At 42.6% G+C, this 21,401-nt stretch overlaps 2 protein-coding genes across 3 annotated transcripts in view; both read left to right on the top strand.

The window, feature by feature from the left end:
• Positions 1 to 8: 8 nt before the first annotated feature.
• Positions 9 to 4,318, top strand: sdr42e1 (short chain dehydrogenase/reductase family 42E, member 1). Of its 2 annotated transcripts, none has more exons than XM_080427698.1 (3): positions 9 to 189; positions 691 to 777; positions 1,742 to 4,318. In XM_080427698.1, exons 2-3 carry the CDS (start codon positions 716 to 718, stop codon positions 2,886 to 2,888), a joined length of 1,209 nt encoding a protein of 402 aa, XP_080283824.1. In that variant the 5' UTR covers positions 9 to 189; positions 691 to 715; the 3' UTR covers positions 2,889 to 4,318. The 2 variants fall into 2 exon arrangements, with proteins under 2 accessions (XP_080283824.1, XP_080283823.1); XM_080427697.1 differs by having other exon boundaries at positions 9 to 198; positions 695 to 777.
• A 2,428-nt stretch (positions 4,319 to 6,746) lies between these two features.
• Positions 6,747 to 21,401, top strand: part of wtip (WT1 interacting protein) — a 64,721-nt gene continuing 50,066 nt past the window's right edge. Inside the window, exon 1 of the mRNA XM_080432182.1 lies at positions 6,747 to 8,544. Coding sequence (XP_080288308.1) covers positions 6,891 to 8,544 — 1,654 coding nt within the window. The 5' untranslated portion in view covers positions 6,747 to 6,890. The remainder of the gene's footprint in view (positions 8,545 to 21,401) is intronic.

Here is a 21,401-nt window from a genome sequence, read left to right as displayed (position 1 = left end):
GGTTGGTTGTTATGTAGATGCAGTTAATAGTTAATGTGTGTCCAATCGACCGTTAAATACACATTTTATGGATCATTTTGCTACTGTGTAATTTTACTATTTTCGTGTTTCATTTTGACGTTCGTGAACGAAAGTAACTTATTATTTCGTCTCGACACGACACAACTGATCACATCCGCTGGTGCAAAGGTTTGTAATGTAGCTCACAGATAACTCAGACCTGTATGGGTTTAGATCATTGGTTCTCCAAGTGGGGTCCGCGGACCCCCAGTGGTCCTTGGGGGGTTCCAGGGAATCCCCAGCAAAATGTGTTAATATAGCATCACAATCAGTTTAACCACTTTAACCTTTTATACTTTGGCTATTCAAAAATAGCAGATCTACAAGCTCATTACACCGAGTGCCGCGCTATGAGCTTGTAGATCTGCTATTTTTGAAAAATCGTCAAAATGTGTGCAAGCCTTTGAATATATCGTTTTTTTAAAAGTGAACATTTTTAACTCAAATCTTTGCTTCTGGGGGACTGCTGGGGGGTCCCTGGAACAAAATGTTTTGAGATGGGAGTCCGCGGCCAAATAATACATATCATTTTGGGGGTCCTTGACATGAAAACGTTTGAGAACCACTGTATTAGATAACGTGTATACATGTTATCAGTGCTTCATTTGTTTTCTGCTTGTTTTTCCACAGATAGACCTATAACAACGCATCTACAATGGAAAATGCACGAACAGACACGTTTTTGATCACCGGGGGAAGCGGGTATTTTGGTTATCGGTAAGAAGAACCATTTAAAACATTTCCCTTTCTGTTGATGATAACGATAACAACAGCACGGAACACAATGTCAATTTGATGTCATTTTAATTTGATTGGAACTCGACTCCGCTGTGAACATGCTTGCTCCACTTTTTTTTAAATCAATATTTGTTCAGACCACAAGAGGGCGTTATAACACAGGATAATGAAGCCTTCACACTTTGGAGCTAATGTTAAAGGGGTATTTCACTACTTTAAACATGCCTGGGGTCATTTCCACCTATAGTCTGCCCCCTCTTTTCCCCCCAATTCAATTTTTCAATTCAAAGGAGCTTTATTAGCATGATAAAACATACATTTGCATTGCCAAAGCAAGTGTCAAAAGAACATAATGACCTTGCAGGCTTATGTGCCTATAATGTGTATAGTTTCAATGTACAGGCTGATGATAGGTTCGTGGTTTACGTATGTATTAGTTATTAGATTATTGGTTTTCTTATGTATTACGTTATTATTAGATTACTATTTCTATGCATTTAATGTATTATTGATGTATTATGATGTATTATCTTGTGTCCTTGCTTACTGTAAGTCGCTTTGGATTAAGAGCGTCTGCTAAATGCCTAGATTGTAAACATAATAAAAACAATTTATGAATAAAAATGGGGAAATTATGTACAGTTGGAGGGGGTACAACATTGTGTTAAACATGTTGTACCCACATACATGTTGGCAATGGTTTAAAGCTTTTTGAAACAAATAGAAATCCTTCAATATGTAGCAGTCAATGTTGGGACAATTATCATCATTTTGCTGTAAAGCCATTTTGCTGTGGGGCGCCACAGCCAGTGGTTAGTGCTATTTGGGGGGTCATTGACATGGAAACGTTGGGATTTGGGAACCCCTAATCTAACTGGATGAGTTGTGTTTATGGCAGTTGTCTTCCAGTACCTTTTTTAAAGCTTGTTTCCTCTTTCTGCAGCCTGGCCTGTTCACTACATAAAAAAGGTGCCAAAATCGTTCTGTTTGACGTGACACCTCCAAAAAATGAAGACATGCCAGAGGGCATCGTGTTCCTGCAGGGGGACATACGCGAATACACGCAAGTGGAGAAGGCCATCACGGGCGTGGACTGCGTGTTTCACGCGGCCTCCTACGGCATGTCCGGCAGAGAGCAGCTCGACCGGCGTCTGATCGAGGCGGTGAACGTCCAGGGCACGGAGAACGTGCTGAAGGCCTGCGTGGAGAAGGCCGTGTCCAGGCTGGTCTACACCAGCACCTTCAACGTGGTCTTCGGCGGCCAAGTCATCGAGAACGGAAACGAGAGCCTGCCGTACCTGCCTCTCCACCTCCACCCCGACCACTACAGCAGGACCAAGTCGGTGGCCGAGATGGCGGTGATGAAAGCCAACGGTTCCCCGCTGAAGGAGTCGGACGGCCCCGCCGCCGCGGCGGCGGTCCTGAGGACTTGTGCCCTGCGTCCCGCGGGGATATACGGACCCGGGGAGCAGAGGCACCTGCCCAGGATCGTCGGCTACATAGAGAAGGGGATCTTCAGGTTCGTTTACGGGAAACCGAGCAGCCTGGTGGAGTTCGTCCACGTGGACAACCTGGTGTCGGCCCACGAGCTGGCCGCCGCGGCCCTGACCGCGGAGCGCGAGCACCTCTCCGCCGGTCAGGCCTACTTCATCTCCGACGGCAGGCCCGTCAACAACTTCGAGTTCTTCAGGCCTCTGGTGGAGGGCCTCGGCTACGATTTCCCCAAAGTGCGCCTGCCCGTGTCGCTCATTTACTTCTTCGCCTTCCTCACGGAGGTGATCCACTACCTCGTCGGCCCCTTCTATAACTTCCAGCCCCTGCTCACGCGCACGGAAGTGTACAAGACCGGCGTGACGCATTACTTCAGCATGGCGAAGGCCAGGGGAGAGCTGGGCTACGAGCCGCGGGAGTACAACATGGACGAGGTGGTGCAGTGGTTCAGAAGCAGAGGGCACGGGAGGAAAGCCCAGAGCTCGACGCTCAAACGTCTGCTGTTGGACGCTCTGCTCATCGCGGGGTTCACCGCCGTGGTTCTCTCCTACCTCCCCATGGTTGGCAGCTATGGTGACAGCGGCGCTGCAAGCCAATAATGCTAATTCTACAGTCTGTTTAGGGCTGTCACGATTATGAAGTTTTACTTGACGATTTAATTGTCTCAAATAATAATAATAATAATAATTGCGATTAACGATTTTTATGGTGTTTCTGTCGGTGAACATTTGAATATTGTGAATTAAAATGACTTTTCTGTTTGGCTTTTAGGTTTCGTAGACAAAAGGTGCACAGGGCAGATATGACAAATAACTTACATAATTTAATAACTATACAAAATAACATGAATAGTGGAAATAGCCCATCTGCAAGCTCAAAACACGTCACACGTTTTGAGCTTGTAGATCTGCTATTTACACTATTTTTGAAAATATGTAAATAATTACATATAAGTTAGCCGATTATGTAATAATTGTGACAGGCCTAGAGGACAGCGCTGCAAGCCAGTAATGCTAATTTTACGGTCTGTTGCAACAAGAGCAACACATGTGAAGGCTTATTTTTTTAACTGTGGTGCCTACAAGTACTAGCATGAATAAGTAAAGGGACACATTTTCACTCTTCACGCTAGATGTCTTAATTATGAGGTCACTCACATTTGTACACTAGAATGATGTATTCAGGCAGTACAATATATGTGATACACATTGTAGTTGTAATGTGAAATTATTTTTAGAAGCAAATGTTGGACACAGTACATTTTTGGAGGGTGCTAGACACGATGGAATACATGCTTTGTGCCTTGTAAAAGCCGCCAGACATAAGCCAACTCTACAGTTGAAAATGTGTGTGATTAGATGTATGTACACAGTAAAAATCCTCAGTGTTAACCCATTAGACTAGATTCTAAAAACGCCTTCTAAATCCTGATCTAAGTTTTCTGAAAATCTTCAAATATTTATTCAAAAATTACAAAAAGATTATGTTGCTATATACTGTACATAGCAGCAACAACAACCCCAAAAGAGGTTCCCGGATTGAAAGGTATAGATACATATAGGGGTTCCTGGTCTAAATGGGTATATATCCATTTGTAACTGTAAGAGGGTGTGTACAAACCCTTATGGGTCCATTTGTTTACATGTGTGCATAGAGTTAAATTAACACTGAGGATTTTACTGTGTATACCATCATTTTTGCATTTTCCATTTTAAGTTACTGTCATCATAATAGGCTATCTATATCAACTAACTACCTCTTTCTCTGAATCATTTGGGTATGAAAATAGTGTGTAGGATGAGTGAGTGTGCATAATATGGACCAGTCTACACATTATCTAATTTCTGATTTAGGCTTGTTTATTGTATGCAGGCTACAAGCTAATTTCTGAAATTAGTAAGCAACGTTCTGAATAAAGAATATTTGAATTGTATGTATTTTTGTGTTTAATTCCATTAGTTTCATTTGATTTGCTGTTGCCAAACTCAGGAGTACTGTTAAGTAGACCGTTTTTCATCCAATGAATTCGTTATTCGGCCAGTACCTCACATTATTGTTCAGTAAAATATGTAAAAGTCTTGGTTCTTCGTTGTAAAAAAAACAACTGATAATTATATAATGAAGGCAAACTTGGGAGGCTAAATGATGGTCAAGCCATCTAGCAAAATGTAAGGCATCTAACACAGACTTGACTTAATAATGCATCTATCCCGGAGTGTATCATCACTCATGGGCATGTCATAATGCACGTTAAGTGCTTTTAGTTAGTTGGGACAAGGTGAACAGTCCTTTGTGCCATTTTAGGTTGCCTGAGATGAATGCATAAGTACCTCTGGACTATCCCTTTATTGTTGCATTGAAATGTGTGACTCTATTGAATTCCGTTACTCTAGAGGTCGCTGTAGCTCAGCGCTGGCACGGTGTCTGTTATTAGTTTTAATTATATGAGGGAATTATTTGTTTTAACACACGATTACAGTATATGTTTCTATGAGCTAAAATGATAAGAGATTGTACTTAATAATTTAGCTTGTTATGAGGTGGTGCATTGAGGTAGGATTAATGCTATAGAGGTTAGTCAGTGTGGGTGATATAGGCCTACATTTCATGATAGAACTTATATCATGAAACAAAATCCCTTTTTATTTATTGCCTACTATCATAGAAGGCAATAAATAAAAAGGGATTTTCAAACTTCATGTGGCATCATGTGTCCAGGCTGTAAACCATCTCTGTACTGCAGTGTGACTGTGACATGTACAGCAACCTGCATTACTTATTAACTTACTTATCCCAGTACAAGAGGAGACACACCTCCCGGTCCTGGTCCATAATTGGACACTCACTGCATTCCTTCCTTCACGTTGAACAAACAAAAGGCTATAAACAGTGTGATTGTCTAGTCTTATCTGGTGTCTAATACAGTGGTTCAGTGGGGGGGTCATCTTCCCCAGATGAGAGTGAAGTGACAATTTAAGGACTTTTAAGACCTTGTCAATAGCCTACCTCAAAATAAAATAAAACATAAAAGACCATTACTGCATCAACAAACTATATAAAAAAAAGAAAAACTGGTCAAACATTGGCCAAATTGTCAAATAAACTGTGGTGGGGGGTCCCCAGTTCAAATATGATTATTTTGGGGGGGTCTAATATATAGCCTAGTCGTGTTATCAATGTCTGTGCATCAAATACCCCAAACAAATGATTTCGTTTCGGAGCAACAAAAAAAAAAGAAGCCAATCAAATCTTCACAGCTTCAGTAGTCACAGTATTCTGCAGTGGTGGAAAGTAAGTAAGTACATCTACTCAAGTACTGTACTTAAGTACAATTTTTAGGTATTTTTACTTTGAGTATTTTCCAATACTTTTGCTTCTGCTCCACTACATTTACATTGTGGCATTGATACTTTTACTTTAAGTAAAAAATGTGAGTAGGCTACTTCTTCCACCACTGGTAGTCTGGAGTGAGTCGCAGGGCTCAACAGGTCACTAACGTCGGTGTAACACCAGGCTCCCCCTTGCTGAGTTTGGTCTCAGTCATTGTTTCTCTCCAACATTAGAAGCACATTCCAGACAACGTTGCCAGGTTTCGCAAGAGAAACAAGCAACCAGCTCTATGAAAACAATCCCAAAAGATGCGAGCCCTCCTTCGCCCTTTAAACATTCATCAACACTGGCTATTTGAAAATAGCCGATCTACAAGCTCACAACGCGTTGCAAAAAAAAAAGATCTTGAAGAAAATTTGACAAATTTGGAATATATTTGAAAATCTTGTAGGGGGGTCCCTGGCATAAAATATTAACTACTAATCAACTACACTTTAGAAACAAGCCCAAATAATCAACTACAGTACACTTTAGAAACGAGCCCAAATATTCAACTACTCTTCAGAAACAAGCCCAAATAATCAACTACACTTTGGAAAAAAGCCCCCAAAAAACTAACAATATTTACACGGAACTTATTACCAGAAAAAAAGCCCAAAGTCGCTTATAATAAGCGGACATGGCAACGGTGATTCCAGAGCGTCGCAGAGCGTCCTGGTCTACATGCTCACATTCCTCCAACACGAACCTAGATCCACTAGATCTCCCTGTTCCGGACGCGTGGTGAGGTGCGGGGTAAACTTTCGTGCAAGTCGCCATTTAACGAATCTCAACATTATTTACCGCGACTTTTTATCGCTTTATTATTTAAGGAACCCCTAAAGGAAAAGCTTGGAGGAGAAAAAAAAACTAAACACACGGTGTTGAAATTCCTCCGCGTTGCAGCAGCGCGCCATTGACTGACTGTAAAAAAAAAAAAAAAGACCTTTCAACTTAACAAAAAAACAGAAGTTGACAAACGGATCCCGAAACTGTGAGAAGAAGCCAGGATTGAGTTTTTTTTTTTGTTAGTGTTTTTTTTTTATGTTTTGGTTTTTGGAGAAGATCCTGAGGAGGACGATGCAGCGCACAGTGGAGAACATTATCACTAGTGTGGGTTTGGCTGCTGTTGTAGAGGAACTAGACAGCGTTTTGTTATGATCTCCATGTGAAAACCATCCACTTAGTGTGTGGGTCTGGTTCTCTCTCTCTCTGGGTGTCTCAGAAACATCATGGAGCAGTACGAGGAGGACCTGGTGGGAGGAGTGGGACTCCACCACCACCGGGCCGGTAAGGAGGAGGACCTGCAGGGTCTCCACCGGGCCGGTAAGCTGATGGAGGACCTGTCCCTGTACGAAGCCTACCAGGAGGGCATGATGTACGGTAACGGGGGGAAGAACAGCGGTGTTGCGCGGCGGGTCGGAGGAGGAGACCTGGTGATCAGCCCCGACCTGGACTTCTCCGCTCCGGAGCACAAGGTGCCGCTGAACGGCTCCTCCGTGCTGGTGGAGATGAACAGCTACCCGTACGGGTCCAACAAAGTCTACACGGCGGCCACGGCTCGTCCCGTCAACGTCCCCGTGGATTTCTGCGCTCCTCAGCGGGACATTTACAACAATAACAACAACAACGACCACCACCACCACCACGGGGACCAGACGGGGTGCTGCACCGCCACGCTGTCCGAGGTGGCTCTGCCGTGCTACGGCGGACCCCCGCCGGACCACCGGCAGCAGCACCGCGCGGACCGGCGGTACTCCCTGGAGGTGCAGGCTCACCACCGCTACAGCAGCGGCATGGCGCTGGACGCCGCGTCCCTCCACAAGGTCCCGCTGCCCGGCAACAGGTGCACCAGCGTCTGCATCACGACGCACCACGACGGCCGGTACCAGGCCACCAGCCCGCGCTCCAGCCTGGCCTCCTCGCTCTCCTCGCACGAGCAGAGCGGCAAGCAGCAGCACGCCGGCAGCCCCAGGTCCAGCATCAGCAGCACCGGCCTGGGGGTCCCCGGACCCCCCGGACCCGGGTACACCACCAGCCCCCGCTCCAGCCTGGTGCACTGCGAGGGGGGCAGCAGCATCATGAGTCCCCGCTCCAGCTACGCCAGCACGGCCAGCGACACCAGCAAGACCTCCAGCCCCAGGACCAGCCTCAACAGCTACGACTACAGCAGCAAGCCCAGCAGCAACCGGACCAGCGGCATCAGCCTGGGCTACGACCAGAGGCACGCCAGCCCCAGGTCCAGCACCGCCAGCCAGTACTCCTTCACCACCAGCCCCAGGTCCAGCTACTCGGACTCGCGGTACGTGGGCTCCTCCTCCGCGGGGGGGAACCACGACCTCCTGGACGGCGCGGTGCTGCACGGCATGCCGGCGATGGCGAGTCCTCGGTCGAGCATCTGCAGCCAGGACGGCAGCGCCAGGGGTCCCGCCGGGACCGTGGTGAGCCCCCGGTCCAGCATCTCCAGCCACAGCTCCAGGAGTTCCCGCAGCTCCAGAGGCTCTATGAGCACCTACCCGGACCTGCAGCTGCCCTCGCCGAGGTCCTCCATGCTGGGGAGTAGTTTACACGAAGACACGCTGCTCCAGGACTACGGAGACTCCTCCAACGGGATGCACTGTCGGGTTCAGCTCCAAGCGGAGCCCCAGCCGGGTCAACCGTCCCCGGCCGGGATGAGCGCCGAGGTGCAGCAGACCTCGGGTTCTCCGTCTTCGTTCACTTATGGCATGTCTTCTAAAAGCACGGCCCCGGGCCAGAGGTTTAAGCTGCCCTACCAGGTCACCCCGTGCCGGGAGGTCGGCCCCAGTCAGGCGGAGAGACGGCTGGAGGCTCTCACCCTGGAGCTGGAGAAGGAGCTGGAGATGCACATGAAGAAAGAATACTTTGGTGAGTATTTACAAAAAAAATAAAATAGGAATTTGTGTTTGTGTTTTGACAAATGTCTTGGATTTACAAACAGGCGGCTGTGGTGCGTAATCTGCGCAATTACGCGCAAAATTGATTTGTTGGAAGTAGGCCTACATATTAGATCTTTAAATATAACCAATAATACAAAGTCGTTAAAATCATAATGAGGGTGAGAACATTTAAATATATTTATTGTATTCATTCATCGTTATTGATGAGGAAATACTGAGCTTGAACTTGTCCTTTGACCTTTTTATGCTGAAGGTTCAACTTCAGCACCTCTGGGTTAAGCCTGGGGGTGGGGTTGTTGTCAGCCTCACACACACACACAAAGCACAAAGGTGCTTTAAGTTAAACAGTTTAAGCTCCATGGCTGATAGTATAGTGATCAATGTTATGGAGGGTTTCTTCAGTAAAAGGGGTCTACCTCTCCATCTCTTTAGTTTAGTGGGACACCAATGCCATCCTATCAGGAGAGAGAACCCATGTATCAGCTTCAATGATATAGTATTCCAGTTTTTGTGTGTTTTTTGGTCCATCACTTCTTTTCACGTCCATCAGTTATACATTTCAGTTGTTTATCCTGTATCATGTATGAGTTCTCTCTTCTCTCCCGATGGGATCCGAATGGGATCCCAACCTGAAAATGTATTTTCTTTCTACTGAAGAGCTGAAGAGACGGGGTGACCCCTGTTACTGAACAGACTCTATATAGCAATGATTACTAATAGAATATAGTCATTTTTTTGCACTTATTGTTTAACAAAATAATATAAATTAATGTTAGTTACTTTGATCAAAATCGATATATTTGGCCAACTGGAGTATGAATGACCTCAGTTTATGGCCTGATTTTGTTGATTAGGTGGCGCCTTGGCGGGTGGTGGTTGCTGATTGTTTTGAAATACTGTAAAGGGCACAGCAGCACAGCTCCTCAAATCAATATGTTCTTCATCAGGTTCTTGGGCATTGAACTGGTGTTTTGGTCTCGACTCATCACCTCACCCAACCACTGCAGAGGAAAACCTGAATCTATATCAAATCAAATCAAATCAATCTTTATTGTCACATCACATTACAAGTAATATGGGTGAAATTCTTGATTGTGTGTAGACCCATCGTTGCAGTTAAAAGATAGAGGATAAGAGCGTAAAAGGGAAGAGGAGAGGGGGAGAGAGAGGAGACACATAAAGTGCATGATATATAACTAATGTGCATAATAAAATAAGAGTCATGTATGTGTGAAGAGAGACCATTAAAACACAGTTCCGTCACTCTGTGCTGCAGTGGCAATAGGCTCAGCTCTTCTTCAGCAGTGTGATTGATGCTAGATAAAAACCTCTGTTGGAGAAGAACCCCCCCCCCCCTAACTAAAGTGTGGGGTATTTGCATGTTCTTGTAACAAGACATGGCCCTTCCTTTCTAGATAAAGTTTCCTAACCCTAGCACACTGGTTCTCAAACTTTTTCATGTCAAGGACCCCAAAATGATATGTATGTGGCCGCGGACTCCCATCTCAAAAACATTTTCAGGGACCTCCAGGAGCAAAGATTTGAGTTAAAAATGTTCACTTTAAAATTATATATATTCAAAGATTTGCACAAATCTTCAAGATTTTTCAAAAATAGCAGATCTACAAGCTCATAGCGCGGCACGAAGTGACGCGCTAAGAGCTTGTAGATCTGCTGTTTTTGAATAGCCAAAGTATAACATATGGTTAAAGTGGTTAAAATGATTGTGACGCTATATTAACTATTTTAGCTGGGGACCTCCTTGTACCCCCACAAGGAACCCTGGGGGTCCCCGGACCCTACTTTGAGAACCAATGCCCTAGCAGACGTGAAGGGTGCAAGGCTCAGGTGAAACACACACCAAAAGAAATGAAAGTCTGGGGTGCTGGTTGTGTCTCTCCAGTATCATTAAAGAAAAGAAAAAGTAACCTGGAGCTGAGTGTCACTAGTCTGAAAATGAAGAGACAAGAACTGCTCTCCTAAACTCATTTTAAAAGCAGTAATACATTTTCCCTTCTGTCTCTTTTTCCTCGTGCATAAGAAGTGGCATCTCCATGGCAACTATTCGCAATGTGTACTTTTACGACTGTGAAACATTATATGCTTCTTGTCGATTATATCCTGTGCTTTGAAATAGCTAAAGTGACACCAGCTTCTTAACCGCAACAACAAAGTGTTACCATGTTATTACTGTGTTTCAACCCCATTCAATCCGGGAACGCATCTGTGTCATTTTAGATTTAAGCTATAACCATTATTTTAGACTTTGGCTATTAAAAAATAGCACATATACAAGCTCATAGCGCGGCACCGAGTGCCGCGCTATGAGCTTGTAGATCTGCTATTTTTGAAAAATCATGAAAATGTGTGCAAATCTTTGAATATATATATTTGTAAAGCAAACATTTGTGACTCAGATCTTTGCTTCTGGTTCGTACGTGGAACAAAATATTTTGAGATGGCAGTCCGCGACCAAGTACCTATTATTTTGGGGGTCCTTGTACATGAAAAAGTTTGAGAACCCACTGATATTATAGCAACATACCCCGAGCGCCGCACAGTGGCTGCTCACTGCCTCCTAATGATTATAGGATGGGTAAAATGCAGATTACAAATCAGGCAGATCACGTATGTGCAAATGTACAGTGACAAATAATGAATTACATGATCTCTTCCATACGCTTTTCAGAAAACTGTTAGGTATTTAGAAGACATTTGAGATGCGTTCCTGGAATTGAATGGCTTAATCAGTATTGCTACTATCTTCCTGCAGTTTCTGTTACCATGTTATTACTCTTAATCAGTATTCCTACTATCTTCCTGCAGTTTGTGCCAAAGGGGTTTTCATTCAAGAAAAACAGTCACAGCTTTGTTAGTTTAGGCAAGGTCTGTTTGCAACCTGCATATCGTCGCTGTGCAAGCAGAAACCTTGTATCTCCACATTTTCAACATTTGATTTATTCATTTTTACATCAGTGCCCTTACTTTGTCATCATGCTACAGTGTTACACAAAAGTAGCAAAAAAAAATGCCAATCTACACGGTCACAACAACGCGTCGCGGTTGCAATGCGTTGTGAGCTTGTTCGTCTGCTATTTTAGCTGTATTTGAACGGTTTTAAAAGTGTGTCTGTTTTATAAATAATACCGAACCAATGAAAAGTTTTAGTAAGAGCTTGTTTTTTGATTGATCGATTGAATACTTTATTAACAGTTAGCAGAAAGTACAGAGGTACAGTTATACAATAGTGCTAAAAGGTTTACACAAAAAGCCCTGAGGCCTTGTTTCCATTGTGGTCCTGTGTATTCAATTCATCAGGACATATAAAGACATACAATGCTATACAAGAAATCACCAACACTAGGAGCAGTAACAGTATATTTACAGAAAAAAGTCTGTAGGTCCGGCTGCAAATTGCAGACAGGTGCTCTTTTATGGCGGTTTTGAAGGAGGGTAGGGCTATTTTGTGACTGAATAATAACTACATTGGATCAATTTTCCGGTTTTGGACAGTGGTGTAAAGTAACTAAGTACATTTACTCAAGTACTGTACTTAAGTAAAATGTTGAGGTACTTTTACTTTACTGGAGTATTTCCAATGTTTAATACTTTTACTTCTACTCCACTACATCTCAGAGGCAAATATTATACTTTTACTCAACTACAATTATTTGAAAACTTTAGTTATTAGTTACTTTGCAGATATAAATTATTACATTGTAAAACATACATCAACTATTTAATACATACATTTGAAAATAGCCGATCTACAAGGATGCGACGCGTTGTGAGCTTGTAGATCTGCTATTTTCAAACATTTTAGTACTTTTACTTTTGGTACGTCAAGTATATTTTGATGCCAATACTTTTGTACTTTTACTCAAGTAACATTTTGAACACGGGCCTTTTACTTGTAACAGAGTATTTCTACATTGCAAGTATTGATACTTTTACTTAAGTAGAGTAAATGTGAGATTTGGGACATACGTGGTTTTCCTGCCGGACAGCGGACGGTATATAATTCTACATTATCAGCAACAGGTCCCTCTGTGGGCAGCGGGCAGATAACGGTGCCTTTTTGCAGGGCAATACTAATTTCTGTCTTGGCAGAGCTAACGTTTACACAGCGCTGAGCGGCGCTGAATGGAACCTTCTGTTCCGTCCGGAGAGCAGAGATACCCTTCAGTGATTCAGCAGCGCAGCAGAGGTCTCAGTGCTGTTGAAAGGGAGCGTTGCAGACAGTCAACCTCTGGAAGACCCATGGGTAGTTGTCTCAGTATTATAGCTCAATGGGTGCTCAGGATTAAAACCATTCAATCCGGGAACGCATCTGCGTCATTTTAGATTTCTTTAGCTAAAATAGCTAAAGATCTACAAGCTCAAAGCGTGGCACCGAGTGCCGCGCTTTGAGCTTGTAGATCTGCTTTTTTTTTTTTTTATCGTGAAAATGTGTGCAAATCTTTGAATGCATATATTTTTAAAGCAAACATTTGCTTCTGGGGGTCCCTGGAACAAAACATTTTGAGATTGGGGTTCGCAGCCAAATACATATCTAGAAATGCTTTCTATATCCTAACAGTATTTTGCTATATCAGTAGTGTTCCAACTTTTCCATGTCAAGGACCCCCAAAATTATATGTATTTGGCCTCGGACCCCAATCTCAACATATGTTGTTCCAGGAACCCCTAGAAGCACAGATCAGAGTTAAAATGTTCGCTTTAAAACATATATATATACGTTTTGCTCCACGATTTAAAAGAAAATAGCAGATATACAAGCTCATAGCGCGACACCGAGTGCCGCGCTATGAGCTTGTAGATCTGCTATTTTTGAATAGCCAAAGAAATCTAAAATGACACGGCTGCGTTCTTGGATTAAATGGGTTAAGGGGTGGAATTTCCTGAAGCCTCAGTTATAGTATGAGCATGACCGGTGTCGTGCTCAGTAAATAGCAGATCTACAAGCTCACAACGTGTCACATTCGTGGTGCGTTGTATGTAGAGCTTGTATATCTGCTATTTACAGGCACGCAACTGCCAGTGTGCAACTGCCAGTATAAATCAGTCTTTGGACTAGTTGCTGGTACTAACAATGCGAGGGTTAGCATCCATTTCTTGTATATCAAACGTTTCGAGCTTGTAGATCTGCTACTTTTGCTATTTTTGAATTTGAATCCTTAAAAGTAACAGTTTTGGACACGTGAGGTTTCCACCTTGAGAGAGACGATATTCTCAAGACATGGAGCTTAACACCAGACAGTGCTGTAAAGGTAGTGTGTTTGGTAATAACCTAGACATTATAGATGACCCTGGTCAAAACAGTACCATACGGGGGCAAACCAATAGCCGTCTGGTTAGGGCGCATATTACCACATGGGCTCTTAACGCCTGACAGCAATTCCCCGGTTCAATTCTTGGCCCGGCCGGACCATTTGCTGCATGTACCTCCTCTCTCTCTCTCTCTCTCTCTCTCTCTCTCTCTCTCTCTCTCTCTCTCTCTCTGCGTTTCATTTCTCTCACACCATACCTGTAAATAAAATAACAATACACAATACAATACAATGCAATACAATACTATGTCTGCTGCAGTCGTGGTAGTGTTGATTTGGGATGCTATTTATTGTGTGTTGTAATGTTAGTTTCCATGGCAAATTTGGAAATATATTTTAAAGTTTAGAGAGCAACCCGGTATGGTATTAAATCAAGCACACTGTGGATGTTCACAATGAGCACTGAAGTTCACACAGTTCCATTCCTGCCAGTCAGGGGCATTATTATAGTGGAACGAGGTGAGCAAAGCAAACTGCTGTCTGGATGTATTATGAGCAGAAATCCCCAAAATCAGCTTTATTGTCACATCAGAAGTAAAAAAGTGGGTTAAATTCGTTTTAGTGCAAAAAGTAGTTATCTACATATTTTCACATGGTACCTGAGATAAAGGTGTGTGAGCATAGCAGTATACTGTGCATGATATACTTATGGATGTTAGTTAAGGTGCTAGAAAAAACACACAAAATGCACTTGTCTACAGATCATAGAGGCTAATACTTAATACTTAATACATAAATATACAATATATATAATATTCTGAATAAAACTATCCATCAAATGCCATCTGACTCATGCCATTTTAAGCTATATTTGTTTTCGTATTTCCCTAAACCTCTCAATATAGGCCTCAAGGCTTTTTCCCATTCCATTCAAAAGTGGAATTTCTCACAGCTCAAGAAACCCCCAAAAAATAATAAGAATTAATGTCCACCTTTGGACCTAAAGCCGTTAGACCAGGGATCTTCATACAGGGGGTCCGGAACCCCTAGGGGGTCCTCAGAGCTACTATAGGGGGTCTGCCAAATCTGTGTGTGATAGGATATTTTTTTTACATTAGCCACTTGAACCCTAGCATCCCTTTTCTGAGGAGAACTTTAGGCAAAAATAGACGATCTACAAGTTCACAACGCCTTGCGCTGCACCAAAAGAGGTTTGGTGTAGGGGAAAAAAAGAGCAGATCAAGTGCAGGTATTGAGGGTTAGGTAGGGAAAAAAGAGCAGATCAAGTACAAGTATTGAGGGTTTAAGTCCAACACTGATGAGAGTTGCTGTCAAACAAGCCTATATGAAGCTATCTATGAAAAGGTTTAATCTGCAACTTAATGTTAGTGGGGGGGGGGGGGGGGTCCCTCCCTGCTTCATCTCTCTCTCACTAAGGGGTCCTGGGCCTGAAAAACGTTGAAGACCCCTGCGTTAGAGACAAATGTCACTGGTCAGAGAAGAGAACAGTGGTTTGTTTTGTAGCCCATTGCACTTGCTCAGACTGAGAGGCTGTTCATCTGTACCAGAAGAGCAGGTGAGAATGAGGGAGGGAAGGAGAGAGAGAGAGAGAGAGAGAGAGAGAGAGAGAGAGAGAGAGAGAGAGAGAGAGAGAGAGAGAGAGAGAGAGAGAGAGAGAGAGAGAGAGAGAGAGAGAGAGAGAGAGAGAGAGAGAGAGAGAGTGAGGGCGGGAGTGAGGGAGGGAAGAAGAGAGAATGCAGACAGAAGCCAGCGTTGCCATGTATGCTTGTTATAAGCGACTTTGGGCTGCTTGTTGTCCTGTAAAGTCGCTTGTAAATATTGGTTGTTGCAGGTTGAGTTTTTTTTTCTTGGAGGCTTGTTCCTAAAGTGTAGTTGCTTATTTGGGCTTGCTTCAGTTTAATCACTTTAACCCTATATAAATTGGCTATTTGAAACTAGCCGATCTACAAGCTCACACAACGCGTCGCATTTGCTATTTTCAATAAATCTTGAAAAAGATTTAAATAATTCTGGAATGTTTTTGAAACATTTTAAGAACACAAATCTTGTATCATGGCGGTCCCCTGGCACAACATACTTTCAGATGGAGGGGGTCCGCGGCCAAATACATATTAATTTGGGGGTCTTTCCAGAACGTTTAAGAACTACTGTTTTTTAAATAACAATAAAGTTTGACCGATCTGCCCTATAGGCGCTTATTTTGGGGCTTGTTTTCATAGACCCGGTTGCTTGTTTCTCTCGCGAAATCTGGCAACACTTGCTGCCAGTGTGCCCACACTGCTGGCTGCTCCCGCTCTGCCCGCCCGCCCAGCCCGGCCCCTGTGTGGCCTCCTGTTTGTTGTGGTGGGCGAACGAGCTGTGAATCAACAGCTGGCCCGACACAGACTGCCATTGAAGCTCAGGGCAGTAAGAGCTGCCCCACCCCCTCTATATACCCCGCCCAAGTCCCCTGCCAATCCCTTCATTAACCAGCCGGTGGGGTGTCGGGGAGCACCAGACACTTGGCACACGGTCTTGGCTGGCGGGCCAGACATGGTGTGTGTGTGTGTGTGTGTGTGTGTGTGTGTGTGTGTGTGTGTGTGTGTGTGTGTGTGTGTGTGTGTGTGTGTGTGTGTGTGTGTGTGTGTGTGTGTGTGTGTGTGTGTGTGTGTGTGTGGGGCAGGCGGGGGGGACTTGGGCTGTTCACCTGCCCAGAATTATAATCACAGTAGTCATTGCACATAGGCTTACACACACATGCACGTACGCACGCATGTGTGCACGCACATACACACATGCTGCCATGTCTGACATGAAAAAAGTTTGAGAACCACTGATATCATAGCAACATAAGTTTAAAAAAAAAAAACTGTTAGGATTTAGAATACATTTGTAGAATCCCCAGAAGCAAAGATTTGAGTTAAAAATTTTCGCTTTTAAAAAACATTTGCTCAAATTTTCACGATTTCCCCCCAGAAATAGCAGATCTACAAGCTCATAGCTATGAGCTTGTAGATCTGCTATTTTTTAATAGCCAAAGAAATCTTAAAATGACACAGATGTGTTCCCGGTCTTAATGGATTATAAGATCCAGTTAAAATCATGTTAACGTCACTATATGACAGATGGTTTTGTCACTTGGTATGAAAGCTATCCTGATAGATACAAAGAGAAGTCCAGGGCGCTTCAGACAGTTGAAGGTAGAAGGGCTCATCCAGCGCTCAACAGGGACCACTTTAATCAGAGAGAATAACAGTGGTGTAAAGTAACTAAGCACTGTACTTAAGTACAATTTTGAGTTATTTGTACTTTACTTGAGTTTTTCCAATTTCCCATACTCTTACTTCTACTCCACTACACCTCAGAGGCAAATATTGTACTTTTACTCCACTACAATTATTTGAAAACTTTAGTTACGAGTTACTTTGCAGATATAAATGATTACGTTATAAAACATACATTAATCACTTTAGCCCTATTGTATACCTAGGCTATTTGAAAATAGCCGATCTACATCACAACGCGTTGTGAGCTTGTAGATCTGCTATTTTCAAATATTTTAGTACTTTTACTTTTGATACTTTAAGTACATTTTGATACCAATACTTTCGTACTTTTACTTAAGTCAATTTTGAATTCCGGACTTTTACTTGTAACGGAGTACTTATACATTGCAGTATTGATACTTTTACTTAAGTAAAACATCTGAGTACTTTTTCCACCACTGGAGAATAATAATGCCTGGGCACTTCAGGAGAAACTACCCAAATAAAACACTCGACTGGTCTGCACATATTTATTATTATCACAGGGGTGTCACCCCTGTCTCTCCTGAAGTGCCAGGTATTATTCTCTCCAATCCTGATAGATGTTGACACAATCATTGTCTCTGTCACAGTGGCTAAAATATAGCTGGGTCCGTTGCTTCATAAATGATATGTTTGTACGACACGACAAGGTGTTTCTCAGGTAGTATTCAGACAGGGATTTACACAGTTTTAAAGTTATATTTTGTCGTTCTAAATAGCTCTATATCCCATAGTAATCAATGATCATCGCTATATAGAGTAGGGAGGCACGATATTGAAATGTTGGCCGATATCCGACCACCAATTATTTTGCATGGTCAAATTGGCCGATACTAATACCGATTTTGCAATTACAAGCTTCCAGTAGGTTAAACACCTGTTATACATGTGATTCTGGGTGCAGATGCATAATAAACAGTGCATTCTTAACTGATTTATAAAGGCACATTTATCTCCCTCATGTAGACCTGTCACAATTATTACATAATCGCCTAATCGCAATTATTTGAGATCATCGTAATGATCATAACCATGTTAATACAATTTTTCATATTATTTTCAAACATTTTTAAAAATAGTGGAAATAGCAGATCTACAAGCTCAAAACGTGTCGTGATGCGACACACTTTGAGCTGTAGATTGGCTATTTCCATTTGTCTAATTCCACTATTAATTTTTTCTTTTAAAGTATAAGAGTAATTCAATGATCTGCCTTGTGCAACTTTTGTTTACGAAGCCTAATAGCCAAAAAGAAAGTATTCATAAGTTCCAATGTTCAACGTCAAACACAATTAAAACGTTAATCGCAATTAATCGCCAACTTCAATTTTCGAATGGTGACAAACCTAGTCACATGATCATGTGAGGCTGTGAAATCACATTGAGATGAGAGCTGTGGAGAAGTACTATTATACTTTAAAATGGAGTGGCTGTTCTAGTGTTTGTTTTGTCTTCACTGAGATAGTATGAAAGCTGAGAGGGAGACAGTGTCAGGGAGACAGACAGTTGTAGGAAAGTTGAGATGAAGACATTGTCAGGGAGTCAGACAGTAGGAAAGCTGAGAGGGAGACAGTGTCAGGGAGACAGACAGTAGGAAAGCTGAGATGGAGACAGTGTTGGGAAGACAGACAGTAGGAAAGCTGTGAGGGAGATAGTGTCAGGGAGACAGACAGTAGGAAAGCTGAGATGGAGACAGTGTTGGGAAGACAGACAGTATGAAAGCTGAGAGGGAGACAGTGTCAGGGAGACAGACAGTAGGAAAGCTGAGAGGGAGACAGTGTCAGGGAGACAGACACTATGAAAGCTGAGATGGAGACAGTGTTGGGAAGACAGACAGTAGGAAAGCTGTGAGGGAGACAGTGTCAGGGAGACAGACAGTAGGAAAGCTGAGAGAGAGACAGTGTCAGGGAGACAGACACTATGAAAGCTGAGATGGAGACAGTGTTGGAAAGACAGACAGTAGGAAAGCTGTGAGGGAGACAGTGTCAGGGAGACAGACAGTAGGAAAGCTGAGAGGGAGACAGTGTCAAGGAGACAGACAGTAGGAAAGCTGAGATAAAGACATTGTCAGGGAGACAGACGGTAGGAAAGCTGAGAGGGAGACAGTTTATCCGTGAGGCCCAGCAGAGAAGTCTCTGGTATGATTTGAACATTTGTGCAAATATTTGAATATATATATATATTTTTTTAAAGGGAATATTTTTTACTCAAATCTTTGCTTTCCCTGGAACAAACCATTTTCAGATGGGGGGGGGGGGGGGGGGGGCGGGTTCTGCGGCCAAATACATATAATTTGGGGGGTCCTTGACATGAAAAAGTTTCATGTCAATTGAATGGGTTAATAGAGTGGCGTTCAGAGTGGGGGGGGAAGGGGGGGCCCACAAGGGGTTGCCTTGTTGTGAGGCCTGGCCCAGACAGTTTGTATCATCAAACAAACTGAATAACACACACTGATAACAAATGTCACCAAATCTACGGAATCTCAGGAATGCTTCTTTTGACGGAGCGTGACATGCTCCAGTGGGGACATTGGATCGCGTGTTTTTCCTATACTGTTGTTTTCCAACGCTACTCCCAGGGGATACAAGAAGAGTGGGCACTAAGGAAGAGTGGGCTTCTCCATGTAAAATTGGCTAGTTTGTTCAAAATGTTAAAAAAAATTATATAAATAAATATAAATAAATAATATAATAAAATACATCATGTAAAGTATACATGATGTATACATGACTTTAAATGTATCGTTCAACTTGTTGTTTATGCCCAAAATGACTGGATATACACGTTTTGTAGCAATTTGTAGCAAAAGCAATTTTTTAAATATTGTATTGAAATGTTCAATCATGTTCTAATCATATATACTTCACACTACTTACGTTTTCCAAATATATATATATATATATATATATATATATATTTAATTTTTTTGGACAAAATAGCCAATTTTACATCGAGGTGCCTTCTCTTTCTGTTACTCTTCCGGGTACTGACACAGAATTTCGCAAAAGGTGGTCACAGCCAGAGGTTATGGCTATTTGGAGGTTCTTGACATGGAAAGGTTTGGGAATCTTAACCCATTAAGACCAGGGAAAGCATCCGGGTCATTTTTGGATTTCTTTGGCTATTCAAAAATAGCAGATAGAGTGCCGCACTATGAGCTTGTAGATCTGCATTTTTTGTTTTTAACGTGATTTTTTTTTGCACGTTTTTGAATATATATATATATTTTTAAGGCGAACACTTGTAACTAAAATCTTTGCCTCTGGGGCTCCCTGGAACAACATATTTTGAGATGGGGGTCGGTGGACAAATACATATAATTGGTTTATACATAATGGTGGTGGTCCTTGACATGAAAAAGTTTGAGAACCACTGATATAGAAACATACGTTTTTCAGAAACCTGTTAGGATTTAGAAGACATTTGTAGAATCCCCAGCAGCAAAGATTTGAGTTACAAATGTTCGCTTTAAAAATATATATATATTTAAACCTAAAGATTTGAAAAAAGTTTCATGATTTTCCCAAAAAATAGCAGATCTGCTATTTTTGAATAGCCAAAGAAATATTAAGTGTCACAGATGCGTTCCCGGATTGAATGGGTTAATACAAGGGCATGTTAGAGTGAGTAGAGACACTGCTTCCTGGCCTTATCACAGACTTGCTGTCCCATGGATACATTAAGGATTCACGGTCTGGCTTACATTAATAGTAACTGGGAAGTTCTGTGATTTCCCTGGCGTCCCGTAAAAATCCCTACCGCATCCTGATGCAGGAGATTTCTCTTTTCTTTTCTTTGCTTTTACTTATTCTTAACAGCACTCTGGAAATGATTAACAACAATCAGATGCTGTTTTGTGTGATATGTCTGTTATTTTGGGGAAGATGGGAAACAAAACAAAACCTTCCATGTTGACAAATGCAGGATTACGCTAACATTTTCAGACTTTTGATCCCTCATACATTTATGTTGGTGCAGACTAGAGTACTATACTCAGAGTCAGAGTTACCCCATTAAGGCCTGAGGTTCCGATTCTACAAATGTCTTCTAAATCCTAACATTTTGGGGGGGAAATTTTTCAAATAATAGCAGATCTACAAGCATGAGCTTGTTTATCTGCTATTTTTGAATAGCCAAAGAAATCTTAAGTGACACAGATGCGTTCCAGGTCTTAATGGATTGTAGGATTGTAGGATCTGACATATTGAGCTGAAACTCAATGGGGCTCTATTTTGGCGACGCATGGC

The sequence above is a fragment of the Gymnoscopelus braueri genome (assembly GCF_963280865.1).
Source record: "Gymnoscopelus braueri genome assembly, chromosome: 1".
Taxonomy (NCBI): Eukaryota; Metazoa; Chordata; class Actinopteri; order Myctophiformes; family Myctophidae; genus Gymnoscopelus; species Gymnoscopelus braueri.
This window is presented reverse-complemented; position numbering and strand designations above follow the sequence as displayed.